Source organism: Terrapene carolina, unplaced genomic scaffold, assembly GCF_002925995.2.
Source record: "Terrapene carolina triunguis isolate 2854851 unplaced genomic scaffold, T_m_triunguis-2.0 Scaffold633, whole genome shotgun sequence".
In the NCBI taxonomy this organism is placed as follows: domain Eukaryota; kingdom Metazoa; phylum Chordata; order Testudines; family Emydidae; genus Terrapene; species Terrapene triunguis.
This window is the reverse complement of record NW_020664984.1, coordinates 2,847,157-2,857,568: the sequence shown is the minus strand read 5'-3', so window position 1 is coordinate 2,857,568 and position 10,412 is coordinate 2,847,157. Positions and strand designations below refer to the sequence as shown.

Sequence of the window (10,412 nt, the reverse complement as noted above, 5' to 3'; positions counted from 1 at the left end):
CCCACTGGAGTCGGTGGGCCAGACGCCCCGGCGGTGTAACTTGATTACAGCTGCAGTGAAATCACCTGGGCCAATTGTGCACCAAGGGAGAGTTGACGAGAAGGAAGTAAATTGCCTTGTCTCTGTCAGGCCCGATCTGCATCTGCTTCCCAAGACGTCTCCTCCCGCGTAGGGTTTCGCTGCATGTTCCAATGGAAAAGTCAAGTCCCTGCAATCTCCTGCATTAAAACGGCCCCAGCCTGTCAGCAAACCCTGCCTCGATGCTTTTCACACCTGTTTCTTCCGATGGATGGAACAGAGGGGAAACTCTGTTTGGTGACTGCTTGTGCCCTGCCCACGGCTCTGTAACCCCTTTCACCGCATCCCCACCCATGACCTGCTCACTCATCTGTTCTCTCCACCTGCTCCTGACAGAGGTTAAAGATCAAAGGGCGTGTAGATTCCGCAGATGGAGCACCCCTGCAAACAGTGCTGGACGGGAAAACTGTTCTCACCAGATGGGATTGTTGGATTTTTAGGGACTTGGCTAGCACCAGTCACCTACTGACATTTCAGGCACAGCTCTGCCACCCTCCAGCGCTACCACTTTGCCAGTGGGCTTAGCCAGTTATTCTTTAATTCATGGTTTTGTTTCCTCTCCCCTCATTTTGCTGTCAGATTTTGAGTCCAAAATCTGAAAACTCAATAAACTCACCCAAAGCCACTGAGTTTGCCTGGTTCCAGGTAACTGGCTTGCTTTCGGGCTCCTCAGCTCTACTTTCAGATAAGCAGGCAACACTTTCCTCTTAGTTTTACTCTTCTAGGGTCTTTAGATTATTTTTCCTTCTGTTGTGAGGCTGGCCCTGGCACAATCTTCCACTTATGGCTTCTTCTCTCGTCTCAGGTTCAGGGCAGGAGAGTGCTGTATTGGATGCGAGGCGTCCGGACTCCTGGGTTCCATTCCCAGCTCTGTCATTCAGCCTGGACAAGTCGCTAATGATCAGAATTTCAGAGGAGCTGTAGTTCCTGTTGAGTTAAATGGGAGCTGCACATGCTCAGTTCCTCTGACAGTCAAGCCACTAACTATTCTGCTGCTCAGGTTTACCCGTACAACTGGAATCTCATTCCAGAGCTGTCTCAAAGTGGGGGACGACTAATACATAATGGGGGAAGGGTCTGACTCAGCAGAGCATTTCTAGATACGCTTAGCTCCAAGCATGTGCTTTAAGCCATCCCTGTTCAGCAAAGCATGCGAGTATATCTTTAAATCCAATTGAAATCGATGCAACTTAAGCACCTGCTTAAAATTAAGCATGTGCTTAGCTAAACCGGGATGGACTTAAGCACGTGCTTAACGTTAAGCATGTACTTAGGTGAATTGAGGTGCATGTTACCGTGCTGCCCCTTAGTGACTGTTCCAATGAGGATAAGAGCCCTACTACTAGTGACAGCTAACGAAGATTCTCTGGATATGGTGGAGGCAAGAGCGCCAGGTACTGAAGTTCCTGGGTTCTATCCCCACTGATGACTATGGGTACATTACACCTTCTGCACTTGTAGAATGCTCATGGTGAAACCTTGGGACCCTAAAGTCAGGCACCTAAATAAGTGCCTCGATTTCCAGAGGAGCTGAGCACCCACCGGCTCCCATTCAAAAGTTGAGGGTCCTCAGTACTTCTCAGGACCAGACCTTGATCTTTGCCCGTGAAATGATTGCGTGTCTCCAGGTTGTAAGCCTGGGCTACTGTGTATGTGCAGTGTGACTGGGCAAGCCCAAGACACTCAGGGACAGGGGTGGGTGGGGAGATATTTACTATCTGCCCTGTGTTGAAAGCCAGATGCTCCCACCATCCTGCCTGCCCCAGAACGGAATGAGCAAAGTCTTCTGCTAACCAGCTGCTTTGATTTGGCAGCTACCAGCAGTTGCGAATGACAATCACAGCTCAGTGTGCAATCTATCCGATATGCCACCAAGAAAAATGTCTATGTAGTGCTTTTAAATATATAAATATAAATCTGACCCAACCCTATACTTGAAATATATATATCCACTTAATTTAATGCAATAACACTGAAGCCTGGAAAGAATGACGGCCTTCTAAATTAGGTCCAACTGCCCTCGGTTGAGGAGCGCATTTTTAGAGATGTTGCTTTCATTCCCATTTTTGGTGACTCTGAACTCAGAGACCAAGGTCAGAAGGAACCAGAGCTCCACCCATGAAGGTAAAGGCGGAGAGCTGGTCTGCGGAGAACAGCCTTGAAACTAGAGCTCTCCTTCCCGGATCTCTCTGCGATAGGAACTTTAACCTCTCACCTGTCCCCTTGATATATTGTCATCATGAAGTAAAATCTCTCTGTGTCTTTTACACTAACTGTTTTACCTGTGTATTGCTTTGTGGCCTTCAGCGTGTCAGCCACCAGGTGATACTGCCAATTGATCTATTGGATATGGCTGCTCCGCCAATCCCCCTTCTGGATGAGAACCGTTGACCTATCTCAATCCGCCACCCACTGCAGTTCCAGTGGATCCCTTAGTCTTCATTTCTTCTCCTAGACTATTGGGCAGCATTGCTGGCATAGAATGGCTGCCGTTGTCTCCTGCAGAAGTCACTGCATTTCAGTGGTGGGCAAGCGATCCCTTTAAAGACCTAGGGAACAAAACCAACATGTAACAGTAGGTTATTGTTTGCTCCAGACACTGGGGCAGGGGGAAAGAAGTGGTTTGCACGTAACATTTCTCCCCATCAGCCCTTCTCTCTGACTAGGAGCTAGCGGACTCTGAAATCTGTGGTGGGCGCCGGGGGGAAGGGCAGCGATAGGAGGCGCGTGATCTGTGGTGGCTGTAACAACCTGAGCTGACGTTCTCCTTCCATATCCCCTTGCAGTCTGCAGACTCGGACCTGCCCTACCCTCCGCCCCAGCGGGAGCCCAACATTTACATGGTCCCGCAAGGGATCAAACCGGTGCTCCAGCGCACCGCCATCGAGGTGAGCGGTTCGTAGATCGAGTCTGAACTGCACAACTGTGCATCACAGACCCTTACAATGGGGGGCTGCTGCTGAAGAGTGGTTCTCCCTGGAGAGGGGGCCTAGTCTTAAAGCCTTCCTCCCTCTCTGAGCACTGCCTCAACTGACCCACGGGCTTCCCTTTGATCATGTAGTCCTGTCACATGACTGTCACCTGACCCTATTTCCCAGCAGGACCTCCTGCTTCAGCTTAGCCATGTGATCCTTTTGGGAGAACGAGGAGTCCCAGAATGCCTGGCCTCAAAAGAGGCTTAAACCCTTACAACAGGGCAAACTGGCCCTTGGCTACAACTACCCTTAAAGGGGACCGTTCGCCGTGTGGTCAGGGCAGCCCTTCAGAATTAGACTCTCCTCTCCCCAGCTGGAGAGAGAGGAGAATCAGATCCTTGGAGGTGCGGGGTTTCCTGGTGCATCTATATCAGTGCAAAAAGTGCAGTGTAGACAAGGTTCTTATATGTCATCTGCTGTCACCGCCTCCCCTCATCCCGGTGTCCTTCCTCATCTCCTCTCGTCTCTTCACCCTGCAGATCTTGGCCTGGGGGCTGAGGAACCTGAAGAGCTATCAGTTGGCCAGCATCACCTACCCCAGCCTCCAGGTGGAGTGCGGAGGCCAGATGGTTCAGTCCTGCGTCATCAAGAACGTCAGGAAGAACCCCAACTTCGACGTCTGCGTGCTCTTCATGGAAGTGGTGAGGGCTCCCCCCCTGCACGCCGCCCCCGCTGCCCGGCAGCACTCTGCGGGGTTAACCGGCGGTCGGCTTTCCAGGCGTCCCGCCTTTTAGCTCTGGACATCAGAGTCGTTCCCAGTGGGAATGAGGCCACCCTCTTCCCGGGGCAGACTGCAGCAAGCTCAGCCAAGATGGGGGCAGATCTGTATTCCCGTCCTTGATTGCTTAGGCTCACGCATGCTCCTAGAAGTGGGAGATTGGGGGTTTGCTGTCGTTTACCAGCAAGAGGATCTAATGACCTACCACCCCAGTCTGTGATTCTGAATTGCAGCGCTGCAGTAAACTCATATTCCGCCCCAAAGTTAATCAGCCTGTAAGCAGCTGGAATAGCTTCGCTGAATGTCAGGCAAGGAACCGTGGATCCTAACCATGCTCCATGGGCCCTTTGCTCCAGGAAGTGCCCGTTGATCGCAGCGCACATGGGTTAAAGTGCAGTGACGTGAGGCTGTGAGTTCTGATAAGAATCAGACCTTCAGAGGTATTCCGGTGCCTCCTTCCAACTGAAATCCAGGGGAGTCTGGTGCCGGAATACCCCAAACCCCTAGTGAGGAGCGGCTCAGAGGGGTGTGAACAGCCTCCGCCCAGCTCAACACTGTTAACTCGGGTGTTTAACCAGGACAGTCTGAACCACCACATTGTTGGTTATCTGCTGCGCACATTAGCAGAAACACCCAGCCCTTCTGGGACTGTGGGCGGGGCTTGGGTTTGTGGGAGGAGCTTGAGGAGAGCATAAAGCAGCCCGGCTTTAGCTCCAGTCTGTCTGCCAGACGCAGGGAAGCTGCCCTTTGCCCCTCTCCCCGGCCACGCAGTGCTCAGTGTGCTTCCCTCGCTGCAGCGCCTACCCAAGGAAGCTCTGTACTGCCCTCCTGTCATCATCAAAGTCATCGACAACAGGCAGTTTGGCCGAAAGCCCGTGGTGGGCCAGTGCACCATCCGGTCCCTTGAGGAGTTCTACTGCGACCCGTACAGAGAGGAAACCGACACCCCCGAGGAACAGCCAGGTACGGGAGGGGAGAGGCTCGCTCCTTTGTCCTTCTCCCTTCCCTGCTTCAGCCACTAAGGGAAGCGGGAGACACTGTGGTCAAGTGGACAGAGCACAGGACGCTGAGCCTGGAACTCTGTGCCTCTGTTCTCCCGTGACAGCACTCCGGGCTTTGGACAGTGCAGGCCTGACTCACCTTGGTAGTCAGAGCAGGTGGGTCTCATCAGGAACAGCGTAGGAGGAGACTCAGTCTGTCTGAGGCCAGATAGAGCCAGAGGGAAGGGCAGTGAGAAATCCTAATCAGTCCACTGAGGAAATGCCTCTCTGTGCCTCGGTTCCTCATCTGCAACAGCGGGATGATAGCACTTCCCTTCCTCGCAGGGCGTTGTGAGGATACATACATTAAACACTGAGAGGCACTCAGGTGATGGAGGCCAGATAAGTATCCTCGATAGATCCATTGTGCGTGGTTGGCAAGCCACAGATTTACATTTTCCATCAGTATGTTGGGAGCAATAATAGTTATGAAGAGGGCAATTGCCAGATTGGATCAGACTCCAAGGTCCATCTGTTCCAGTATCCTGTCTATGACAGTGGCCAATCCGAGCTATTTCAGAGGAAGATGTGAGAAACCCCTTAGTGGACAGTTACAGAATAACCTGCCCCTAGGGGAAATTTATTCCTGACCCCTATTAGTTAGAGGTTGATTTATGCTCTGGAGCATCAGGGTTTATCTCTCTATTATTTGCACTAATGTAGCTGTGGATGCGCTCATTATTCCTGTAAAAATGCTGAATCCCGTTTTTGAATCCTGCTGAGCTCTTGGCCTCAATGATACTTAGTGGCAATGAGTTCCACAGGTTCTCAAGTCTCATTGTTTGGTGAATCATTTTGGGATTGTCCTCAAAGGGAGCCAATTAGTGCCGTTTGGGCTGTTGGTTTTGTGAGATGCTTTTAGTGGTACTCCCATTGATGCTTGTGCAGTAGCAAAGCACAACATACTGTGGGTCCTACATAAACAGTGGCAATGTGTGTATAAATGTATATCAATATAACAGGACTATAACAGGGTTTAAAAGAGAACTAGGTAAATTCATGGAGGTTAAGTCCATTAATGGCTATTAGCCAGGATGGGTAAGAAATGGTGTCCCTAGCCTCTGTTTGTCAGAGGGTGGTGATGGATGGCAGGAGAGAGATCACTTGATCATTACCTGTTAGGTTCACTCCCTCTGGGACACCTGGCATTGGCCACTGTCGGTAGATGGGCTGGATGGACCTTTGGTCTGACCCAGTCTGGCCATTCTAAAAAAATTCTGAAATTGCTCAGGGACAGGGTGGTAGATTAAAACATTAAAGAATCAGATGGACACAATCTCAGTGGATAATAAAGTTAGAATGTCGGTTCTCAAGCTGCTGGGCTCTGTGTTCTGTGAAGTATCAATTTCCTAGTTAGTTCCACCCTTCTTCTCTTTGCAGATGAGGTGAGCCTCACCCCCAGAGACGACGTCCTCATTGATATTGACGACAAGGAGCCTCTGATTCCTGTCCAGGTAGGGAAGGAGTGATAACGGTAGAAAGAAAATAGGCTTCTCCATCTCTTTGGCAGCGGAATACAGCTGGGGTTGCTTGGGTTTGGGGCAGGGGGCAGGGCTTTGCGATGTATTGTGAACTGTCCCGACTCTGCAACAGGGCACATTGCACCTGATAAACGACCTTTCCCTTCACAGCTTCCAACATCTCTGAGTAGGGACAGGTGTTTGGTCCCCCAGAGCAGGACAAAGGATCCCAGCCTCCTCCTCCTTCCCTCCATTTGAACACAAGACAGGGGTAGTGGGGTCGATCAGGCCTCCTCTGCTGGAGGCATCAGTGCCCTGGCACCTCCCTGCTTAAGGAAAACCCACTCAGGCTGGGCTACCAGTGAAACTTAGTCATTTGCAGGTCTACAGGGGCCAGGAGGAGACACTGACCAATAGGGAGCCAGCAGGCCAGTTAAGAAGGCTTCCAGCTTCTTCTGAGGGGCAGTGCTGAGTGGAGCTAGGGCAGAAGCGGAGTTTCCCGGCACTAGCCCAGAACGCCAGGGCCAGGTCAGGATCCAGGCTTAAACACTGCAGCTGAGCACTCACGTGTGTCTGTTAGCTTAAAGGGGCAGCCAATTCTTGAGCTTGGTTATCCTTCACTGATGGGCTGGGCCCTTCTGCTCCGGCCTGGCTGCCACAGCAACAGGTAGCTTCCTTGCTGAGCCTGTCCCTATACTGAATTATCCCTTTGCCTCTCTTGGTTAGCAGTTGGTTGTTGCTCTAGAATAAAGATCTACAGCAGCCTATTATCATGTGTATTCCAATAGCCCCTAGAGGGTGGCTCCTAAGACCCCTGCTCCTAAGACCTGCGTGCTGTACATACACCTAGCAAGTGACACACCCGGCCCCGAAGAGTTTACATTCTGAGTAGATGAGACAGATGCTTGTCACTTGACAGATGGGGGATCCGAGAAACGGAGTGGCCCAAGGTCACATAGGGAGGCCAGGGTAGAGCTGGGAGCTGGACCCAGGTCTCCTGAGTCCTATGCCAGTGCACAAAGCCTCTCTCTTTTCCTGGCTAGTCCGTCTGGGCGCCTTTAGGGCCCAGCCTAGAATTTTGTGGTGGTCCTTCGCTCAGACTCCTTCTTTCTGCTGTGCCTGCACCCACGCTCTGGCCCCCAGACTCCGACTGCTCCCGCCGGTTGAAAACAGCAGAGTGGTCATTGCCCCTAAAAGAAACGGGTGGTGGATTTCCGTCCAGTGGGAACAAAGGACAACTCCAGCCTTTTTCAGTTTTTATTGGCTTTGCTCTATCAGTGGCGCTGGAAGCAGAGGTGCAGTGTTTATAGCAGCAGCAGCTGCTGATTGCCAGATCTGCGGGGACCAACCCTCTGTCTCCGGCTGTCATCTGAAAGGGCAGAGTTTTCAGAAAACCCAGTTCTGTGCGGGTAGTGACAGGCTATGGCATTTTCTGGGATTACAGAGATCAGGGGGATTTGACTCGCTCTAGTGGAGGTGCCGAAGGAAGAACATGTTGCTGTTTCCCCTTCCCGAGCTGCCAGTCTGGCGCTGCTCGCTGGCATTCCATCCATGCACATGCGGTCGAGAAGACTGTGGTCTCCAGAGGGCACCATTTATGAGCTCAGCTCCCGAACGTGAGGCTTCCCAGCTCCGTAACCGTTTGGCCTTCTTAGCTGCTGTCGAACATGTGCAAATGGTTAAGCCTGTGTGTTTGAGGCACAGGGTTGCATGTGAACTCGATTGCTAAGAAACCCCAAGATGAGGGGTTCCAGAAAGGTCAGTGGAGCATTTTAATCGGCTCCTGCTTTCCCCTCTGGTGTACTAAGCGCCCTCTTTGCCAATCCCGCAGATTCCTCACTGCCTACTTTAAAGAGCCCCTGATGCTGCACAGAATCCTGGGAATGGAAAGCCCTTGTTCCTTGGAAACAATGCTGCTTTTTTACAGTATCTCTCTTCTGTTTCTCATCATCCCTTGTGTTCCATTGCTGTGGAAAGTAGGGTCTCCCATTTCTTCTGTTCCTGCCACTTGTTCCTCACCTCGACTGGGTATCGGTCACCTCCTCCTGTAATGCCCCTGGGGACTCTGCAATCCAGTAGGTCTCCTCCCCCTAACTTATAGGATCCTCCCTGGAAATGGGTCCACACCGGCACCCCAAGATCAAACAGTCTCCTGGAACTTTGGGGAAGTTCTGATCCTGGTTTGAAGATGAACTTCACGCTTCGGTTCCATCTCAATCCTAATTCACCACCCTCTCTATGTGTGCATTACGCTGCTTCTCCTACCGCTAATGTGGCATCTTAGTGCAACCTACCCACCAGTGTGTGTCATGTGTGCTCGATCCACAGCATCTCTGCACACCAGGGCCTTTGACTAGGTGGCTTGAAAGTTTGGGTCAAAGTGCAGCAGTAAAAGTTGTCGGCATAAAACTAGACTCCTTGCCTACGGCTCATCCCTGCTAATCCACACCCCTGGCAAGGAAGCCCTTTGCAAAGGGCTGAAATTTGCAAAGCTAGAGAATAAGGGTAACATTTTGAAATGCGGCTGCCCTAAGATTAGGCTCCTAAATCCACGGTTAGAAACCTAAATAAAAGTGGTTTGGCGTCTCAAAAGTACTGGGCACTCACAACCACTGAGTGTGGCAGGGGCTCAGAACCTGTGAAAATCAAGCTAAATATGGAGCTAGCAGATGAACTTGACACCCAGATTTGAAAACGTTGGTCTAAGTGAACACTCATAATCAAAGGGGGCGGGGACGACCCAAAGGATCATGCGATAAAAATGTACTCGGTTCTCTGTTTGCCATTTGTGGATTCATTTGAACTATTTATGATAATGTTTCTCAATGTACCAGGAAAGGCACTGGAACATGTCTTGGAAAAGTCTGAAAGTTTAGTAATAGGATACTGTGATGCTCTGCTTTTCAGGAAACCCAGAGCCGTAAGCCACTGTGTGAGCAGGGGTGAGCTTTGCTGGGGGCTAGACTGTGTGTCCGCTCCCTGCCTCACTGGACGCTCATGGAAATAATTCAGTTTTGCTGTCTCCAAAGAGCCAGTACCCACACCTGCCTGTTGGCTGAGCTGTGGACTCACTCTTTATGTCAATATAACAGTACGGCATGAGTTACAGTAAAACTAAGAAAAACGCCGTATTAAAAAAGAACAGTGTTTTAAGTGACACTAGGCAAGAGAAAAAGAAATGGGTATGGTTACAAACAAACAAAAATAGCATATTTTCTAGTGCCCCAAACTTGATCCTAGCAAGCTATGGCTTTGCCTAAACAGCTTGCTCACTTCCATCCAGCTAACCGCATCTCCAGCCTTTCTTAGTAAGAGGATCCAACATTCCCAGAATCAGAGGGGGCTGTCCCCTAGGGTCTAGATAACTAGAATGTCTTTTGGCTCCCCTGGTATTTCCCAGAGACCATTGTCTTGGCCTCGAGAGCCAGGAAGAGGTCGTGGGGTGCACACTCTGTCCCCCTGTATGCTCGCTAAGCTGTTTCCTCTGCCTCCTGTTACCTCGATTGCTTTGTTTACCTTATATGTAAATGTATTGCCATTGTTCGTGGCTTACAAAGCTTGACCCAGACAGGTAAATACACATTGCTTTGTGTAAGGCAGGCTTCTTTATCAAGTCTGCTCCCCAAACATATTGTAGGAACATATTTCCAGCACATAACATAACTCTTTACACACCATCCAGCCGTACATCACATACATATATTCATGACCAGCGTGCCACCAGTTTTTATATCAGAGGGGTTGCCGTGTTAGTCTGATCTGTAAAAAGCTACAAAGAGTCCTGTGGCACCTTATAGACTAACAGACGTATTGGAGCACAAACTTTCGATGGAACCAAAGTATGAAGTTCATCTTCAAACCAGGATCTGAATCAGAACTTCCCTAAGGTGCCAGGAGACTGTTTGATCCTGGGTAGGGTTACCATATTTAAGGTTTTAAAAAAGAAGACACTCCACGGGGCCCCGGCCCCGCCCCAACTCCGCCCCTTCCCCAAAGTCCCGGCCCCAACTCCGCCCCCTCTCCTGAGTGCCCCGCATTCCCCCTCCTCCCTCCCAGCCACGCGAAACAGCTGCCCGAGCGCTACCGGCTTCACGGTTTGCCGGGCAGCCCCCAGACCTCCAGACCCGCTGCGCCCCCGGCC

At 51.0% G+C, this 10,412-nt stretch overlaps 1 protein-coding gene across 1 annotated transcript in view; it reads left to right on the top strand.

Annotated features, from left to right (window-relative positions):
• Positions 1-10,412, top strand: part of DYSF (dysferlin) — a 270,372-nt gene that overhangs the window by 172,396 nt on the left and 87,564 nt on the right. The window contains exons 36-39 of the mRNA XM_029913433.1: positions 2,865-2,966; positions 3,533-3,694; positions 4,569-4,734; positions 6,192-6,265. Coding sequence (XP_029769293.1) covers positions 2,865-2,966; positions 3,533-3,694; positions 4,569-4,734; positions 6,192-6,265 — 504 coding nt within the window. The remainder of the gene's footprint in view (positions 1-2,864; positions 2,967-3,532; positions 3,695-4,568; positions 4,735-6,191; positions 6,266-10,412) is intronic.